Source organism: Hirundo rustica, chromosome Z (assembly GCF_015227805.2).
Source record: "Hirundo rustica isolate bHirRus1 chromosome Z, bHirRus1.pri.v3, whole genome shotgun sequence".
NCBI classification, from domain to species: domain Eukaryota; kingdom Metazoa; phylum Chordata; class Aves; order Passeriformes; family Hirundinidae; genus Hirundo; species Hirundo rustica.
This window is the reverse complement of record NC_053488.1, coordinates 17735513-17756445: the sequence shown is the minus strand read 5'-3', so window position 1 is coordinate 17756445 and position 20933 is coordinate 17735513. Positions and strand designations below refer to the sequence as shown.

Here is a 20933-nt window from a genome sequence, read left to right as displayed (position 1 = left end):
AATGTGCAGGCATTGAAGGGAAAAAAAATGCAGTGCATTGAGTTCTCATCAGCTGGAAATGACAGAGGAAAGAATTTCAGTGTGTCGTGTGTTGCTGTTACCAATGCTATGAGGCCATGCAAAGGGCAGATGTGAATCAGGAGAGATACGGGCAGTTTCTGCAGTGTACTGTGCAAGTGAACACCTGCAGGCTCAATAACCTCAGCTTATTTAGACTGGCAAAATACAGGCTGTGGTGATAGAATAGGATTTATTGTTACAAATGCTACGGGGGCAGGGCAGGGGTGAAAAATCCTGAAAGATTTTAGGCTAGAGGTCAGTGTTGTGAAAAGCACAGGCTGGTAAAAACTGGCCCTGATTAACTGAGAATTTTGATTGTTTTCTTCTAAAGGTCTGTGGGGTTTTGAAAGAACTGTTGAGTAGGAGGCAAAAGTTATATTTTGATCAATTTGTGGAAGGAATTTTGACTCAGTTGGCCACAGTAGCATGGAGTTTGGGTCAGTGGTCCAAAAAGGTTCTGTTGGTTTTGGATGTTTTTTGTTCTTTCTTCTGCACTGTAGCAATTTTAGTAAACTTGTATATGTAGGTTTTTCTAGATTTGTTAAAAAGATGAGCAGTACATTTAGCAATGGTAAAGTGAGCAGAATCCTGCTGAAGATGTGATTTTATTGGCTTTTGCCTTTTCTTCCTTTTTTACCTCTTTCTCATAATTTCATTATTAATCAATACTGAACATATGGTGGGTTCTGTCCAAAAGACAGTATCTCATTGGTCTATCCCTCAGAGCTTAGGGTTTAGAAGACAAACAATTTTTGGCAAAAGGAAAGGAAGGAATTGCAGCAGAAGACAGACCACTCTTCCTCCTCAAAACAGTGATTTTTAGTCTTTTTTAGTGTGCTTTTAGTAGTTCATACTATGGTGATGGGATGCAAGTGAAGAAGGTCGATTTCAAATGGTGGACTGATTTAGGGAACGACTAATGGGAAGGAATTACCAATGAACAACCTACATATACCCTGTCACAGTTTTTCATGGAGGAAAAAAATTGATTGTAAACCACTGTGGCTTAATGAGTTCTCCTGTGTTATATCTGTTACACTGCATGCTGTGCTCTGCTTTCCCCTCAGGGCCAATACAGCAAAATCACGTTCCAGACTCCCTTCTACGTCGGCGGTGCTCCCAGCGTGTACTGGCTGGTCAGGGCCACCGGCACCAACCGCGGCTTCCAGGGCTGTGTCCAGTCACTGAGCATCAATGGGAAGATCGTCGATATGAGACCCTGGCCGTTAGGGAAAGCTCTCAGTGGTGCTGACGTCGGTGAGTGTAATGGTGTGGGGTCTCTCATCAGTGACTAGCCCAGGGTTACTTTTTATCCTGTTGGAACAAGTTGAGCCATGGTTCATGTTTGGGAGGTGGAAGGTGCGGTCTCTGTTTTGGCCTGGTTTTCCTCTGTTCCTTTGCACATTGCTCTTGCTGGGTCTGGAGTAGGACAGTTCATCACACTGCGCAAGCAAGCCCTTTGCGGACACGCTTACTGTGCGCAATAAATAGCAAACCCATTTTCATGAGCAAACAGTAAGATCTGTGTTGCAGATCCCATCACAACTGCGCCAGAACATCTGCCAGCCTCTCTCAGGGCACCTCTTTGTGCCCCTGACTGATGCAGTCATGTCATCAGAAATCAATAGTATGTATGCTGAGCTCGCATTTGAAACAATACAGACCCAACAAAATGTGTTTTGCCAAAAGGCATCATTGCACTTGTCCAAAGTAATACATGGATCTCTCAGACCCACAGCAGTTCTGTGGATGCTACAGAGGGCTTTCTGTCCTACACCCAACCACTGATGAAGCATATAGACTTTTCTGTATACTGTCCTTTGTTTTGCTATCCAGAGTCATGGTGTGATTTAAAAATAGCTTGGAATAAATACTTCCAGCAGCTTTATGAAGCGTTATTATAACATTGCTTTCCCTTCCCCTTTCCTTTCCCTTCACAGAGTAAAAGATGGAGAAGTAGGGAAGCTAATTAACTGGTCCTGACTTATTTATTCATCTATTTCATCCATTTAACGGGCACTGGAACAAAATCCCTGCTTTAATCCAGTCTAAACAGTATAAGAGTAAGAGTAAACCCAAGACAGAAGGCAAGTAGTAACAGCAAGAAATAGATTCCATACCACTGAACTCTCCCTGCCATGCTTCAGCAACAAAGTCATCTTTCTTCTCTTCTGTAGCTGTGCATTTGACATTCCAAGAAGGAAATGATTTATGAGAAACTTCTTAACAATTGCTCTGTATTCTCTAGATAACAAGGCCAAACTTCTGTACAATATAGGGGTAGAAAAGACTGGCCTAAGAAACAGTTGCTGAAAAGAGTAAGATTTTGGAATCAGAGTGTAATTTCACAATAGAGTGAGAATCTATGGAATTTAGACAGATGAAAGCCCTGTTAAACTTCCGTAGCCTTAATCTCTGTTGCCTTTTGGGATGCAGCTAGCTTCATTCCTGTCCATGAATGCTCCACATGCTACTGCATTAACAATCAACATCAAAGAAAATAAATGCCCTGCTCTGCCATGTGTGACTCGAAACTGACTGCTAAAGCCTTACTGTCCTTGTGTGACTGCACGCATTTATATGAAACTGTCCCAGAAAAGACTTACAAACAATAGGTCATGTAAATATAACTTAAAATAAAATGAAAAAAAAAAAATTACAAGTAAGCTATTCTAGGGTTTAGGAATTACTTTTGCCAGTCAGTCACTTGGAGTTTTTTTATTGTTGGCACAGTATATAAATCAAGAGTGCTGTGCTACATGGATTCCAGAACAGAGGCTGGGGAGGAGAGGGGTCTATCCATCTCTGTGCTCTCTCTTCTGGCTGCAGCAGAGGTCCCACTGGACCATGAGCTGAGGGACCAACAGAGGAGGCACTGCTCGTGGTTTGGAGTGGGCATGGCAGGATCTGGACTCCTGCTGCAGCTTCTCTCCTTCTTCATCTGCCATTGCAGCCAAGCAAATGCAGCCACAACGCCTGTGGCTTGCCTCTTCAGCATAGTCACCTTGCCTATGCTGGCCCAAAGGCTGTGAAAAGTCACTGGGACGCTGGGGGAGCAGCCTGTCCTTAAATGCCAAGACTGCTCCAGTTCAAGCTGTTTCTCAAACCAGGGATCCCATGACTGGTCCTATTGCTGTTGTCTTCCTCATTCTGTTTCTTTTTCTCAAAGATTTTGCTTAACTCTGATTTGTTTGAATATACTGGCAACATTGATTAACACTGTAACAGATATAGAAAAGATGAGCATTGTCTTGGTTTTCTGTTTGTGTCTTCACACTTGATGCATAGAGGTCCTTGTTTACATGTCTTGGCTCTGTTTCCTTGCCTATAAAATAGAGCCAGTGCTATTCTGTCAGTGTCATGATAATTGGTGAGTATATGAGGGATCTGAGGAACTGTCCTGCCCGGGTTCACTTGTGTCCATTGCAGTGCAGACCAGAAGGGGAAAAGATAGCTCAGTGAGCACTGCCAGCACCCCTGATCCCGTGGCTGGACATGGGGCACATCTAACTGTCCTCTTTCATGGAGAAGGAGCATTTTTTTCCCTCCAGGGGACTTGTGTGTTTGGTCTGTGCTCCAGGTTAGTCCTGGAGTCCTGTGTCATGACTTTCCTCCATACAATGGAAAGTGATCCTGGTAGGAGCTTCGTAGATACGCAGTGTGAGACAAGTCTGGTCTATCAGGCAGTTGTGCCAGACAACCTGTGAGTTGTTTCTTCTTCTGCCTGAGTTAGTTAGAAAAGGTTGTTTTCCACTATGGAGAGCAGACATTGGATGGAATAGCACATTAGCAATTTATATCTGCAAATTTGTTTGTGGTTTTCTTTCTGGCTTTAGGATGGGAATTCAAACTGTAGAGCTGGTGCTGTACAAACACCAGTGCCTTACTGAAGATGTAGAGACCTGCTCTTGAAACTGTCCTTGCAATCAGAGTGCTGTGTTTAAACAAACAAAAAAAGGGCACATCCCCTTCTTGCAATAGTTTTTCAAGACTTCTCTTAGTCACCTCAAGTGGAAAAACTGTTCCCCAGTGTTTATTGTCAGAGCTGCCTCATGAAATCTCTGTCATCTCAGAGGTGATACTTCAATCACAGTCCCTCAAAATAAATGTGTAATTCTTAGTTTGCTATAAAACACTAAGCCCTTCCAAATGGTGTGCTTACATTGTACACCACAGAAGTCTGACTTAGTCTTTCTTAATGTATACAGTCAGGTTGTTACTATTGACAAGGAGAGTTATTTGATCAGAAACTAAAGAAGAAAATAAATTCAACAAGAACTTCAATCAGATGTACATTTGCCGGTTGCATAGTCTGACTTTATTGATATCAGTTTTAAGAAGCAAATGAGAATTTATTTGTTCTACAACAGTTTCAGCTAAAATCTAGCAAGAAGAAATAGCCTCCTTGTTATTTAAGTTGATGTGCCAGCACGGTAGAGATGCTTCTTAAAAAGCCTGTATGTTGATGATATGGATCCCTTTTTGTGTGGACAAGAGGGTTGACAGCCTCATTATGGCTAATAAGATTAGTTGATGGTGATTAACACCTCCCATGCTCAGCATGGCATGAATTTACAGTGAGCAAAGAAACACTTTAGATAATTTAAATTAAACAAGGCATGGTGCTTGTAAACAATTTAGAAAAATTTGTATCTTAGGAGGAAATAGGAAGAAAAGCTGACAATAAGTAATTCAGAGAATGATTGAAAATTACGTCATGGTTTGTTTGTAAGGGCTACTTTCAGCTATTTATAAGGTCTCTTGCTGGTCTGATATTGAAAAAAAAAATACTAATAATCAAGTTCCTCTGTCTAAATTGCACACCATTTGACAAATTGGGAAAGAATCTAGGCAGAAGAGCAAATTGTGTTGGTTAGCAGCTGCGATCAACAGCCAAATAAATCTTTGACAAACCTCTCCGATAAATTGATGTTCTGACTCCTGTGTTTAGGTGAGTGTAGCAGTGGCATCTGTGATGAGGCAGCCTGCATTAACAGTGGCACCTGTACTGCAAGCAAAGCAGATTCTTATATTTGCCTTTGTCCTCTTGGATTTAAAGGTCATCATTGCGAGGAAGGTGAGTGGATGCTGGGATGCCTCTCTTTCTTTGTGTGTGTTATTTAGCGTGGAATGTGTTTTCCACTTAGAGACGCCTGAGGAGGTGTCATACTGTTAACTGACAGAAGAGTATTCTTGTTACTTCCTCTTTTAAAAGTCATATACTGAAACGCTTCCCTTACTGCTTTAGAGCTACATCCAGCTCTTGCATAATCTGTGATTAGATCTGTGATTACCTTTCAAACCTCTTTGCTCATTTAAACTAACTGTACTTAAGCATCTTGAAATTTCTATTCCAAAGTTAAAATAATGCATTACTCCACAGCTGCACATTAATTCTAAAAAATTCTAAAATATCCACCTTTTTCCTAAAACTGGTGTCAGCTGTATACTTTGAAATGCAAAGGACATAATGCCAATATCCTGCTAGCATCAGAGATACAAGCAGTAAAATACATGCAACATTATTTTCTCTGCTGTAGAACTTCATGCCATCACCCACTGTGTGCATGCTTACTACTTTGGAAGGCAGTATTATGAATCACCAAAGAAAAGGTACACAATGCTTTACAGTACAAATACATCCCTGGAAAAGGAAGGGATTAAGTAGTATTGGGTAAGATTAAAAAATATTTTTTAATTTAGATGAAAAAATGTCTGGTTGTTTTGCTAAGCATTCGCTTAAATACTTAACACAAGGAACAGATACTGGTTGGTAAGAGTCAATCCTTTATGTTTGAGCCTCAAGTGACCTGCTTGTGATTTCTGGATTTCCAGCACTCACCTTGGCCATACCTCAGTTCAACGAATCCTTAAGATCATTTGCTAGCACACCCTGGCCCTTGGAACCACAGAATTACCTTTCCTTCATGGAGTTTCAGCTGACATTTCGTCCAGATTCGGAGGCTGGTGTCCTTTTGTACAGCTATGACACAGACAGCAAGGACTTCCTCTCCATTAACATGGTGGCTGGCTACGTGGAGTTCAGGTTTGACTGTGGCTCAGGAACAGCTGTTACCAGGTAAATATGTTGCCTTCAGGTAGATGTGTTCCCTTCCCAAAAGTGCCTGATCTAGGAGGGGAGTGGACTGGAAGGAGTCACAGCCTGTGATGAGGTGTATGAGCCCCTCGGTCTCTAGCGTCTACTTCTGAGGAAGCACAGGAGCACTAAAATTTTGGCCAAGAGGACAGGATTTTTTTCCTGCATCAGTTTATGTTTCAAAGCTTTGTGCTTTTGTCTTACTGCAGGTGTTACATTTGTGTCTGTATGGTATTGCAGTAATTCCCTTCTTGCCCCCATGACACTGCGCCATAGCCAGTTAGGGGATCTATAAATATTTTATGCATGTACTTTCTAGCCACAGGATTTCACAATATTGACACTTACGTGAGCATCCTCCTTTCTGGTTCCCTGTTCCAAGCAGGGGTGCCAGGCTGTTGGTGGCAGAAGAAGATACACCTCCGGGTCCCTCCACTTCCATATAGTTCTCTTTTTTGAGAGACCCGAGGCTAGTATCGAATTTATACAATGTAAGCTGTCTAAAACATAAATATGTAGTTTAAACTTGTCACCAAGGTTCCCAGACAAACCTTCTGCAAGTGATTCATTGCATCCTAAAATTAATGTCTAGGAGGATGGAAGCAATGAAATGCCTCAAAAACATTTCTCTCTCTCCCTGTGCAACTGAATGCCCAGTCACTGGACAGCTGTTCCTGGGCTTTCGGAAAAGGCACTGGGCTGAACAGAGGCACTCAGTACCTTGGATATGGCTGCCAGTTTGATCAGGCTGACACGGTATTTAGAAATTATCTACATAAAGCTAATGCAAAATGCGTACACTGTCTGGGAGTCTTGCATACCAATGATTCCTGTGGATGGGCATCAGGAATTTTGACTATACTGTGATTAGGGAAAATGTACTGATTTTACACTGAATGAGGTCTCAAGCAAAAAAACTCAATCAGTTTTGCAGACAAAATGAGATATGAAATTTCAAGGGAGCAAATGCAAAATAATGCACAAGCAAGCCTAACAATGCACAGCTGTGGAAAAACTGCTAGCGTTGTCAGACAGAGAAAGATCCCAGAGCCATCGTGGATAGTTCTGTGGAAGCAACAGCAAACTGTTTAGAGACAAATACAGAAACCTAAGTACAATGAAGAGAATTACTAGGAATGGAGTAAGGAAGGATGTCTCTGCTGAAGCCCACAATTCACCCTCTCTTGTAGACTTGCTGCTATTCTCGTCACATCACTTCAAAAGAAAATAGCAAAATTAAAAAGGAAGAGTAGTTCTGACATCCAGGAGAGGGAATGAAACATCTTCCACAAAGCTTTTCCACAGCAGGACCTTTCAGCCTAGAAAAGAAGGGGTTTGGTTGAAGTATGATAGAGGATTTGAATCATAAATGTCATGGATATTAATGAGTAGTCTGTATTTTTTTTAATATGCAAAGAAAATAAGGAACCAAAAAAAAAAAAAATTTCTTTGGGTTTGGGTTTGGGTTTGGGTTTGTTTTTTTTTTTCAGAGGAGTACATAAATAAGTTGTGGAAACTAATTGTCACAGCAAGTTACAAATGCCAAACTATAAATAGGTTAAAAAAAATGGCACAAATTTGAAGAAAGCTCCATTGAGGGAGATCAAACACAGTCGTACGGATGCAGCCTCTGACTCAGGAAATTGCTAAATGACAAGTTGCTGGAAGCTGGGAGGATATATCAATGGAAGAATCACTTCATACTTGCCCTATTCTATTATCCTACTGAAAAGTGGCAGAAGCAGCTAATTTTGGAGACCTTTTCTCCAACTCAGAACAGCTCTTCTTACAACAGCCTTCAATCTTTACTGATTGCAGCCTTCTAATTCCTGTTACTGGCAGCCATAAAATATTAAAGTACTTTTTTTTTTTTTCTTCCTAAAATATTGTAGTACTTCAGAACACCTTGCACTAAAGTTTAACTGATATGTAGGGTTATAAAATGTAGCAAGAGCCACAAGCACATGCCTGGGAGTAGAAGCTGCCCCTTTTCATAGGAAAGCAGAAGAGCAAGCTGGATGCCAGCTACTGCCTGAGCTACATGCGCTGGAGGAGAAGAGTGTGGTGAGATAGCTGAGTAATAGGAGAGACTCAGGAGACCATCAGGTTTCATTGGAAGTTGTCAGGCTGTCCCGTTAGCTCTTTTTTCTAGATAAAATGTGCAACTCACACCCTGTCATCAGCTCTGTCAGTGATTAAACAAGACAAATAGATTCCCTGTTTTTCATGCCTGCCTGGTCAATGTCCACTTAGAAGTCTGTCTTAATCATACTACTTCATGTCTACCCTTTTGTCTTTAACAGTGGTATAGCTCTGGTCATCCTGATACCTCTGCCATAGGACCACCAGGCTCTCAGATATTATAATATAATCAGAACACAGCCATAATAACTTTATAATTAGGATGAGGCAAGCTTATTTGTGTGTGTCAGCAGCAGCAGTAGGAATCAGATCTAGTGAAGGTTTTGGTTTCCTGATGTATCCCAGGATGGAAGAAGCACAGTGTGCTCTGGGGACTCCACAGGGAGGAGGGGTGCTGAGTGAGTGGGCAGATGCAGAGCCTGAGCCCTGAAATGTCTCAGAGGAGAAATGGTTGGGATTTTCCTGGAATTTCCTTTGGCCAGTCAGTCACAGGATTGAGATCTTCATGATCTGGGATTTTTTTTAAGCTTTGGTGTACATGGGAAGAAGTAACCCCACAGCACAGGAAGAGCCAGGAGTGTTCAAACGCCAGAAGAGAGTGTTACCAAACACAGGCTGGTTTCAAAAAGCCCATGATTCCAAGAAAGAGCTTGCAGCTCAGAAGTGATGACTCTGCAAGGCTTAATCATCCCTGATTGTAATTAAATCTAGCAAAGCAAGAGGCTTAGCAAGATGATGACCTAAGCAGGGGAGGAGATAATGTTTGTATTGCCACTTACTATGTAGCCAAACCTCTCTGGTTCTTTTATATGTGAACCCTGATTTTTTCAAGGTGATTAGATTTCCTTAGCTATTGATTTAATCAAGATAGTTAAACCCTACATGGTGCTACATAAGAAGGAGCACAAGTGACTGTCATTGCTTGATGAAATTTTTGATGGAGGTTTTCTGAAACAAGTGTCATCCAGAAGTGTCAAGTAATACTGCCAGCCTCATCAAAATAGATAAAAATGAGCTTTAAGAAAATTTGAAAGGTCAAAAAAAAACATGACAGAAAGGTTTCAAAATTGATAGCGATTATTAAGAAAAAAATATTATTTTCATATTTTCAAAATTATATGTTTTTAATCAGCATTTAAATCATTGCTGACTCACTATTTCAAATTTTTTTTTCTTTTTCTTTTCTTTTTTTCGTTTCAAAATTTGGTGGGGGGGTGTGTTTATTTTTAAATGTAAGTATTCCGAAAATACAATACATTGCTTCATCCCCAGATATTATGTATTTTTTCACTGAAGCTAGGGAGTCTGAGGGGTCCTGATTTTTCCAGCTTGGCTGATAAATCAAACACAAGTTTTCGGTCTGCCTGGAGGAAAAGCTGCAACATCTCATTTGGACATAAAATGCTTTAACCAGTGTAATTAAATGACATTTGAAAGCAAGATACAAAGATCTACAGAACTTCTGAAGAGGAATGTGGTTTTGCCCTCCATACAGGCTGCTATTCATATTAGTGCTGTGCCAGTAAACATTGTAAGAACTGTTTAAAAATGCTTCCTTTGAGATTGGTGAATACTTTGTACAACTGGGGATTATTGTTCCTAGCCAAGACCTCATCACATCATTAGGATAATTTTTTAATTACTTCCCTTTTATATACAGCATCCGAGCTGCACTTGTGTGTGTCGATGTCAGTGTAACAGGATGCATAAATAGAACTGATAAGCCAGCACAAAGTAGTTCTGTTTTAAAAGAAGATGAAGAATGTGGGGCTAGACCAACCATTAAGTGGGAAGCTTTTAGTGAAATGAGGATGTACGGCTGAGACAAAAATTCATTTTTATGTGTTATAAATGACTGAGCAGGAAAACTAGCACAGAGGTAGCTAAAGTGTGTGCTGGTGATAGAGTTTCATTTATAAATAAAACCAGAGCGCTTGTCATTTGCTCTAGAAATATGGTCTTTGCTGATGGGGCTCAGAGGATTGCTGCTTCCTTAAAAGGGAAAATCACAGTGGCTGATATTTATTTTTTTATTTAGAAAAATCATCCCAGAGGACTTGACTTTTTAACATTATAGAGTATCAGAAAGGTGCAGTGTTACATGCTTGAAAATTTTCTTGCCCTTAAAACAGGAGTGAAGAACCTGTCAGTCTGGGTCAGTGGCATGAATTGCGAGCGTCTCGCACGGCAAAGAATGGTATCCTACAGGTGGACAAACAGAAGCCAGTGGAAGGCATGGCGGAGGTGAGCTTATGGCAGACATGTCTTGAATGCAGCTCTTGGACTGGAAAGTGATTGCACAGTGTACTGCACAGCCTGCTCTCAAAACTCTTACTAGCTTAAAACATTAGGGCAACATTTTCTTAAGCCCAGAGCTGGGAATTTGTGCATAAGGTCTTCCTTCTGAAGACAAGGTATCCCGCTGGAATCTACCTGTACCTGTTCCTGACATGTAACTGGACTCAGATTTTTGTGTCTGGCTCATACCTTCCTTTTGCTGATACTTCTTGTGGCTAAGTCTGTTGAGAAACGTGCACTATGAGAGGTGTAATCTGGAGAAGCATCATGCTGAGAAGTATGTGCCCAGTCTTTTTCTACCTCTTTCTGAATATTGTCCTGGAATCGTAGGCCTGAAGAGAATTGTTTCTTTGTCTTCTTGCGAAAGTAATTTGCAGGCCAGAGTGAGGGCTGGAACAATCAGACAGTTGATGACTTGCTTTTTGTTCTTCACTCGCCAAGGGATCATAGTGAGTAAAATTTATAATAATGCGAAATTGTACTTGTACCAAGCAGGATATTCACTCTAAGCACTCAGATGCAGGCACAGAGGTGTGTTTTCTGTTTTGATAAAAGCCGAGTCTAGACTTGCTTAGAAAATATCTTTTACCTAGTGGAGAGTGCAGAGGGAAAACCAAACTCCAGATCCCATAGCAGAAAAATCCCATAGCAGTCTTTTTGGCAAACTGGGAAACTTTTATCAAAGCTTTGACCTTTCTTCAAAATTTAAATAAATGGAAATTATAGTTGTCTGTCAGGAAACAAATTGAGTGATAAACATTTGACTGGAGCACTCAAGACTTCTTTAGGTAGATGGGTTAAGGTGAACACTCCCATTTTTTTTCACTTAAGTGCTGCAGTGCGGTGCTCCTGGAGGAGGGTGGCTGGGAGCTGCCAACCAGGAAAGCACAGAAGCTTCTGCAGGACTGGAATTACACGGTTATTCTGCCTTTAGCTGTTAAATGTCTTTCAGTTTACTCCAGGACCCTGAATATTCCCATCAGGTATCCTGAGCAGCTGCTTCTGGTAATTGATGCAAACTCAACGTTTCTTTCATTTAGCCCCATAACTTACAGTAGATTATCTCGTAGATGTTGAAAAAACTGAATGAGTCTCTGTTGCATGAAATTTGCTCTGATTTTAGCTTTATGAACCTGATTCTGGTTATAGATTTACATCAGTGGACCTCAAGTCTTTGTAAATGAAGCTAGATGTGCAGTCAGAAAACACAATGAGTCAGTGTCCTTTCTTTCTTCCTTCAGTATTGCCATTTTGAAATATTTGAGATTTTTCAGCTACTTCTGACTGGGATAAAGTCAGTCAAGAGTGTCCTACAATGGTTTTCTTGATAGTGCCATGAAGAGGCTTCGAAATAAGCTATAACATCTAATGTAGGGCTATCACCACTCATGCAGGCTATTCTGAAGATACAAGCATGGTTCCAGCTACTCTAAGAAAATGTTATTTGATGTTTTTTGCAGGGGGCTTTCACACAGATTAAATGCAGCTCTGAAATATTTATTGGTGGAGTCCCTAATTATGATGATGTGAAGAAGAACTCTGGGATCCTCAGACCCTTCAGTGGGAGCATCCAGAAGGTGTGTGCCCAGAGAAGCACGCTGTGGGGTATTTATTTCTGTCGCGTCCATTGCATGTTTTTTGTGCCAACCTGCCCTTATTCAACTGACATTGTTCAAAATAATCAAGGATTTCACCTCAGGAGCCCACCATGAAGTGGTTAAATGATTATTTCACAGTGAAAAGTCCACCTAGTGCATTCTTACACCACAATGGAGATGCACACAGCACCGCTTTCCCCTCTTACAATTTTCTGTGGGGCACATTAATGGCAATGTTTTCCACTGTTGGCAGACATTAGGGATGATATTCCCATGTGGTCAGCTGAGAATGAGCAGTTCATATCAGGCAAATGAAAGTGCAAACTGGACTAACATTTTTCTTTCTAAATATTCTTAAAATAACTTGGATAAAGTTGGAAGGTTGGCCCTGAATCCTCGCAGATTTAGAAGACTGAATCATTGCATCAGATTAATGCAAAGAAATAACAAATAAAACCAAATTTTTAATAATAGCTTTTATTAAAAAAAAAAAAACAAAAAAACCTCTATGGTTAACAATTGCTCCAAGACAGAAAAGTAATTGTAGTTCAGTTTAAATGGTTTTATCACTTGGTCTGGCAATTTTAGTGTCTTTGTCAGCTGCACAGCAGAAAACATGAAGTTTAGGAAAACTGGGGGAGTGAGTAATAGTGATGGGAATAGGTCAGACACATCATTGGGAAGGTAGGTAGACTTGACTAAACACGATGCATTTTGGGGTGCAAGGTAGAGAGCCTAGGAGAAATTAACACAGGTTACAATTACAAGGTGAGGGGTTGTAGGCTAGAGTAAAGGCTCTGGCAAGGACTGGGAAAAGTGGGCTGTGAGCCCTTATCTCTAGGATGTACTCAGTAAGGTGGATTTGTATTCCCAGTGACATGAATGGGATGTCAAGGCAAAGTACTGGTTGCCTTTTGGGCACTGGTAACGTTTGGTTGCCTGCTTTACACGTAGTAGGATTTTGGAGAACTGTACAGAAATAGATCTGCAGTCATCACCAAATACTGGAAAATAGGCAGTGGGTAGAAAGATCTAAGATCACAATATGTTTAGTTTAGTCAGATAAAACTGAGAAGTGACTTTATAGTGGTCTTCTACTTCCTAGATGAGGATGAGATTTCTTTGGATACATGGATACATGGTACTGGAATTATGCAGAAAAAGGCATGATGAGAAACAAGGGCTGAAAACTGAATATAAGTTTAAAACCAGAAACAAAAGACGTGTTTTTATGAGTGGAGGCTTGTTAACCTCTGGAACAATGTAGTCCAAATTTAGAAAGAAGCTGAAAGTATACTGGAGTCTTTCCTCGTCCATTACATGACAGGACTGAAATGTTTTTTCTGCTGATAGAGTTTGTAGTGCTTGATGCAACCTCTTCTCTGGGTAGGATCCCCTATGGTGCATTGTCCCAGTTACACAGGAGCCAGAGCAACTATTGTCATTCTCATTTAGAATATATTGTTTTTTGAGATGTACTCATTTTGATGTATCTGAGATCAGATGCTGTGCCTGCATGCAATCTCTCTTGCCGAGATGTCAGCTGAGATTATACAAACATTGTTTTATTTTGGAGAACATATGCTGCTGACATATTGGAAGAATCCCAGCATTTAGCAGTTCTCTTCCATTTATATACAAAGAGTTTTGTGAAGTCATTATTTATGTTTTTCATTCATCTTAACTCTAGCTTCTTTCAGGCAAGATGAGATACTAGAAAGCAATAAAAAATATGAAAAACAAGCTGATCTGCTTAGTATTTCTGTTGTCAACACTCATCTCCTGGGGGGTTTTCTGATCTTGGAAATGCTTTTCCTCAGCAGCGCTCATCTAATTTTACCATCCCAGCTCATGGTTCAGCTACAAAGCATTGCATCAGTGTTCAGGCGCAGGCCTGCTAAATTCTACACAGCTTCAAGCCCTTACAGGGCTTGCCTAAGGCTGTTTCACAAGACACAAAAGAGATTAATCTCCTGTGGATCAGGAGGAGCAAAAGTATGAGTTGGACCTCTGCAACTGGAAAACACACATGAACAGGATTTGGGCAAAGATTTTACATTCTCTGAAGTCTTTCAGAGGAATCATCTAACTAGCAGTAGGATACTCTGAATTTGGAAAATTTTACTATGTGTTTTCACACTTTTTTTTTTTTTTTTTACACATAGATTATCTTGAACGACCGGACAATTGATGTGAAACAGGATTTCACTTTTGGAATCAACCTAGCAAATGCCGCCCACCCCTGTGTGACCTCACCATGTGCAAATGGGGGCACCTGTGTTCCCAAGAAGGACAGCTACGAATGTGACTGTCCCCTGGGCTTCGATGGGCATCATTGCCAAAAAGGTAACAGTGGCTGGATATCAACCCAGGGATCTGCAGATGATCACAAAAATAAGGAAGATTTAGCACCTACAACTGCTGCTGTACACGTGCCTTTAAATAGAAACACTGGAGGCCAAAGCTCCCCTTTCATCTGTGCGCTTTCCATGTATCTAGGGAATAACTTGTTTTGTTATTTAGGAATGTGGTAACTGTTACCCCAGCACGGGTCGAGGATCCATAGATAGCAACCTGGTGTCTGGTTGCCTGTGGTGAACAACACTGAACACTAACGCTTCATACGTGTCCCTAATTGTGCAGTGCTGTGCAAAGGGGGAATTCCTGCCAGGGCACTCCAGCCAGCAGTTATGTTACATCCTGAAGCATGAGCATGGATAACCCTTGTAATTTTATCCTCCATACAGCTGACAGCAAACGCTGTTCCCACACACAGAAAGGTCTGCTCCTCTTTGAGACACTGACTACTCTGTAGAGTAGTCACCATCTGCAGAGATCCTGCCTTGGTGGGGCGAAGGAGACCCACCAAGGAGGAAGACTACTCCACATGCACATTACTCTCTTTCCTTCAGAGCCACTGTAATAGTTCAAACCTTAGATTCAGGAAAGGGATAAGATTGCGAGAAAAGTGTTTAAAAAGTGTGCTTTGGGTTACTCCACTAGATGGAGTCATTTCGCTTCTGTCAAGCTTGAGCTTAAAAAACTCCTGAGGGACGGTTTTGTAACGTGACACTAAACTCGGTTCAAAAGAGCTGGCTGACATTATTGTCTTCACCCACTGCTTCATTTCTCACAGTCATAAATTTCAAAGTTAAATGTAGTGGTTTCGGTTAAATTGTGATGAATAGATTGGTCTTTTCTTCAAAACAGACAATATCTTAGAACAAAAGCGTTTTATTAAAATGCAGTGCAATAAACCCCTTTGCTTATGTTGCTGTGGTTTAACTAAGAGCCAAAACAATATCATTTACCCTGGCTTTTTTTGGAGGGAGGCAGGAGAATTGGGATTTTGACTTTCTAGGTATATGCAGGGTGCTAAATTCCTGACTTCAAGATGGTATCTGCCTCTGTACAGACACATCTCTGGGAGCAGTCAGTCAAGGGAATGCTCTGCAACCTGGGTGTGTGACTGCCTGCCTGTCTGGTGTGCGGTGCTGGGGCAGAGTTCCTCACCTCTGTTCAGCTCCTGGCCTGTGCTGTGCCCAGGGAGCAGTGTCTGAGCTCACGGTACCAGCCCCAACTGGCTGGTCTGTCCTCCCTGTTGCCACCTCAGTGTGCGTCCGGGCTCTGAAAGACAGTCTGAAGCACCTTTTGCCTATGACTCGGGCAGATCCTGGGTGCTGCTTCCTGTGCAAATTCAATCTTTATTCATTTTTAGAAGTGTCCAGAAGCATGAGCTACCTGGCTTCTGTTGCTGCTACCTGTGCTTCCTGTTCAGGTACAGCTCAACCTCACTGCACATGCACAGCCTCAGCTGCCACCAAAAATTGAAGGGTTTTCTGAGAGATGTGCAGAGAGCATGAAGGTTGCTCCTGGACCTCAGTCCATGACAGTGTTTTTGAGAACCACCTGAAACAATTTCCTTGAAATAATCCTTACCTGTTGGGGTGCAGACATGGTTAAGGCAAGGTGCACATTTGTGTCCACTTCTGTTTCACAAAATGGTTTTGGTTAGTGCGCTCAGAAGGTATGTGAGGTGAAGAAGCTGTCTCCATCCTTCTTGGTGGTAGGCTGCTGTAAAAAACCCTAAAAAGCTAAGTGCTTGTGAGGCACTGCCCCTCATTCTTCAAAATTACACCCAGCACTTAAAAACTCAAGTAATGTTGGTATTAAGTATATGAGACACTGATTTGTATAGTAATGGATCATTAGCTGAAGATTCAGTAGTGGTTTTGCTGGCATTGCTAGGTTTTATATATTCTGTCCAAGCTTGGGGAGTGCTAAGGTATTTTTATACTTCAACTGTTAGATGGAATAGAACAGCAAACTCTTTATTTTCCTTTGGGTAGACCCTGGGCAAAACCTGGTGAGTCAAGAAGGATTTGCTGCTGGTCCCACCTGTCTCTCCCTTTGTGTGTTTTGGGCAGACAAATATAGATACTTGGAGCAAACCAATAATGAAAACAGTGCTACCCTCACAAGTGGTTGTATTCACTTATGCAAATGGTAGGTGAGAGATTACACATTTGCAGAAAAGTGGGCATGAAATTGGACTAAAGGAGATTTTTATGCTTTAGAATAATAAACCCAGAATGTTCTTGTTTTGTTTTGTGCTGACTCACTGCAGAGTGCGGAAGTTACTGCCTAAACAGTAAGTACTGCAAATTTTGTGAAAACTGCTCTGTCATTGTGTGTTTGTCTGGATGCTGGGTTTCCATTAAGCCTGGCAAGTTTCTGTCATTAAGCCAAAATATTTTCTAAGGCTATGTGGTACTTCCTTAAACATGATGCTCTTGATATTTCAAACTGCATCCAAAGCATTTGCCAAGCTCAGAAAGGTGGCTGTAGAGCTGGTCCCTGCATTTGCAGAGCCAGAAGGACCAAGCAGCTGACTGAGGGGTTTGTGGTGTGACTTCAGGCTGCCCTGCAGTCCAGAGCTCACTCCTGCTTGTTATGAGAGCTTTGGTGCTTGTCTGCTGAATCGTGGTGCGCAAGGAATGGAGATGTTTAGTCCTAGATCTCCTTACCAGCCCTGCTCCCTTCCAGCTGCAAAGATGCTGGCTGCAGCAAGGGTACTGCTAAGATTTGCTTGCTTTTCTGCAATCAGTGAAACAGATGGAGGGCAAGCAGAGGTAAATCACGCTCTCTAGAGGAAATCAGAGTACCCCGGCATAGGCAAGGGTTGCTGCACAACATGGGCACCTTCCCCTGCTGAAGGCAGGAGCAGTGGGCCTCGAGTGCAGTGTGTGGTGGGGGAACAAGGCCTCTTTTCATGCTCTACTGCCATCAGAGGCTGTCCAGTGCAGGAAGTGTCAGACCTGGCCAGGAACGTTTGGCCGGTGTAACACAACTTTTGCAATCTTCCAACTACATTGGCAGGCTGCAAGCTGGACATGGCCTGTGGTGGTTTCTTTAGACACATTAGGCAGCTTTCCTGATCTCACTATGGATGAAAACAGTCATTTGTCACTATCTAAAATTCTCGGTCTTGGCCCCTAGAGCATTGCTGTCTGTGGCTGCCAGACTACACCAATTGTTGCATATCTGTGTCACAGTGAGCTCTAAAAGCCCAGCTAGACCCTGTGTTGCATAAAGAAAGCAAGCATCCTTGCCATGGAAAGCTTGAAATTTGTATAGATGGGATTAGCTGTGGGTTGAAGGGATTATTCCTTAGTCAAGAAAATAGGATGAAGGCATCTATTTTAAGTAATTTATACAACTGGCTTGTATAAATGCAGCAGTCCTTTACGGGAGACCAGCAACAAACTGCAGGATGTTCACTCAACAAAAAAAATCTGTCTGGGCCAGTGCTCATAGCCTGGTGAAGGGTTCTGTATCAGGGATGTTCCCTGATTTATATCACGCAGCTGAATTATTTTGCGAAAGTCTTCCCCGTGGGCAGCAGTGCACCAGCTCCAGTTCTGGCTGCAATGTTTGCCACTGTCCCAGCCATACACCGTAGGGGTACCCGGGGCTGCCCCTAGAGAAATGCTACGTGGGGGACACAGAAAACCACCCCCGAGGCCGCACTGCAGTGTTGAATTCACCAAGGGGCTCCACAGCCTCTGCCAGGCAACCTTTAGCATTGTCCCAGTTTTCAGTAGACGGAAGCGATCTGGGACTCTGTGCTCCGTAACTCCTCCCTGGAGACCGCCTGCCCCCCACACTGCACCCCAGGGATGAGCTCTGAGCAGGAAGCAGCCACTCTGTGCGGTCACACACGCTGAAAGAGAAAACAGGGATCTCACGGGCTGTCTGTGCTGCCTCTCAGCCTCCCTTTGCAGGGTGAGAGGTCCCTGATGTGCTCTGCATATGGTGCTCCCTTAGCAGCTGGGGAGCAGTTTCTTAGTCTGTAAACAAAGGTGGTTAATGCGTAAGCTTTGGCAGGAGGGAGCGTTGAACCGCGTGGAGAATCAAGGAATGTGGAAACGGGGGTAAAGAGAAAATTTGCAATGTTTTCCCAATACTTCATAATTTTCTGCACTAACATTATGTTAGGCTCCTGACATGGAGTCTCTAAGTAGAGGGACTGTCAGCCATTTAAACTCCCTTACCCACTGCCCCTACGTTTAGATAAAATCTGGCCAGTGCCTTTGTGCAAAGCAGTGTGGGTTCAGCTCAGTTCTGTGCTACCAGCAGGTACCTGCCAATGCAGGATTAAATCAGTAAAAGAGTCTTGTCTCTTTTTTTTTCCCTTCCGTTTCCAAGTCAGCTCTCTGACACTTGTCTTCATTTTTTATATTTACTTCTCAGCCATTACAGAAGCAATTGAAATCCCACAATTTATTGGTCGCAGTTACCTCACATATGATAATCCAGATATCCTGAAAAGGTAATGTATCTCCTGTGGACCTAAGTATTCTGTTTCTTAAATGTTATAATGTTAGGAGCCTTATGTGGGAGAGTGTAGTATATTTACATGTTTTAAGATGTATTTATAATATTTCTAACTCTATTTCTGCCATATTTTTAAATTTCAGGGAAAAACAAATTTTAAGTGCATATCCTTGTGTCTGAGTTTGTTATATTTGAGCATCTGGCAGCCTGTCAAGAAATAGCACGTGTACGTCTGGCATGGAGAGGGACTGGTTCTTCACTGAGGGCACAGAACAGACATACACAGCTTGTGTCTCAAAAGAGACTAAGGATCTTAACTCCTTTTTAACTCCTGCTTTAGCCTAACATTTAGATCCTCAAATTTACCTTTTTGACTGCTCTGTACCCTAGAACATCCCCACATTCCAGAAAATTCCTCCATCTACCTTTATTTCAGCCACTGAGTAGAGAAGGGTTCACCGGTGTCCTCACCTGCCATTTGGTACCTCTCAGCTGCTGGGGCTTTCTGATTTGCATTTCTTATGCTTCTTCCACTGACGTCTGAGGGCATCATGTCTACTGGACATTCTCAAAATCTGCTTTTTGGGCCAGACTTCATGCTAGGCTAGAGGAAAAAAAGGATTTTCTCTTACTTGTATGGAATAACCTAGTAGCTATTGTGTTTGGGATTCTGGAGAGATGGGTTGAATGAAACAATGGATATGGGGATGTGAACCAGAATCCTTCACAGATCAGCATGTAAATGAGTTGCAGAACAGTAGCCCACCAGACCAGCAGGGAAGAAATACTGCATCATCTTTTATGGGTTTTTTTTGAAAGAAGATTGTCACAATTTAGTTTTTTACTTTTATTTCCTTCTTCTACATTATACAGGGTATCAGGAACAAGAACAAATGTGTTCATGAGGTTTAAAACCACAATGAAGGAAGGCCTTTTGATGTGGAGGGGAAACAGTCCCATGCGACCTAACAGTGATTTCATCTCTCTAGGCCTTCAGGAGGGAGCGTTAATATTCAGGTAAACTTTCTCTCCCTTGTTTGTGCAGCACACAGGGCTCAAAGGAGTTCCTACAACACATACAGTGCACTTGTCCCTTGGCACACAGTGTGAGACAGTCTCTTCCTCAAAGTTTTGTTCAATAATGGGTCCCATTTGATGTCTGGGAAAGGATGTATGTCGAAGAGGTGATGTGCTGCAAGATTTGTATCACTCCTCCTTCCCAGTTTTTCAAGGATCAGGGCTTTATTGTGATTTTCTGAAAGATTTCTTATGAGGAGGTGAATACTGTTGGAAAGTGCCTCACATACCTCTTAAATCTATCTGTTAGGCAGAGCAGGGCAGGGCTGTCTGGGGTCGAGGACAAACTTTGGTGGTGCCCGTGCTCACTCTGGGCTCACTCTTTGCCAGACAGTGCACGCAGGAGCGGGGCTTCCACCACCTCAACTCCCCAGAAAATCCAGCCCTGTGACACACACAGCTGTCACCACACCTTGTTTCTACCACCATCCACAGAATCACTTAATTAAGCAGTAATACTGCTGTCAAAATGGTGAAATTGGGGAGTATTGGGAAATGCTGGGGTGTTGCTGCAGAGTATCTTTCTCCCTTGCAGACACTCAGACAGATCCTGTCCAAGTTTTTGCTTGGTATTTTTTTGGGACTCCTGTGTATTGAAACCCTTGTGTTTCCTCATGGTGCTCCTTTAGGGTGTGTAAGGCAAATACTGAGACAGCAAACTACAGATGCCATCACTATTGTGGATTGTTGTGAGATACCATCAATCACGTGGCAGAGAGTTTATTATATAAGCTTAGGTTTTTTACTTTACTTAACTGGCTGTTCTTTGCTACCACGGGTGTGTAGATAAGTTGCATGTTTCTATTTAAATTAATTTTTTTTTT

General features: G+C 42.1%; 1 protein-coding gene across 2 annotated transcripts in view; it reads left to right on the top strand.

Moving 5' to 3' along the window:
* The window catches only part of EGFLAM (EGF like, fibronectin type III and laminin G domains), a 76804-nt gene that overhangs the window by 51380 nt on the left and 4491 nt on the right, over window positions 1-20933 (top strand). For both annotated transcript variants that reach the window (XM_040090061.1, XM_040090062.1), the window contains exons 13-20: window positions 1128-1317; window positions 5012-5137; window positions 5896-6139; window positions 10432-10543; window positions 12058-12174; window positions 14361-14541; window positions 18949-19027; window positions 19906-20049. In XM_040090061.1, coding sequence (XP_039945995.1) covers window positions 1128-1317; window positions 5012-5137; window positions 5896-6139; window positions 10432-10543; window positions 12058-12174; window positions 14361-14541; window positions 18949-19027; window positions 19906-20049 — 1193 coding nt within the window. The remainder of the gene's footprint in view (window positions 1-1127; window positions 1318-5011; window positions 5138-5895; window positions 6140-10431; window positions 10544-12057; window positions 12175-14360; window positions 14542-18948; window positions 19028-19905; window positions 20050-20933) is intronic.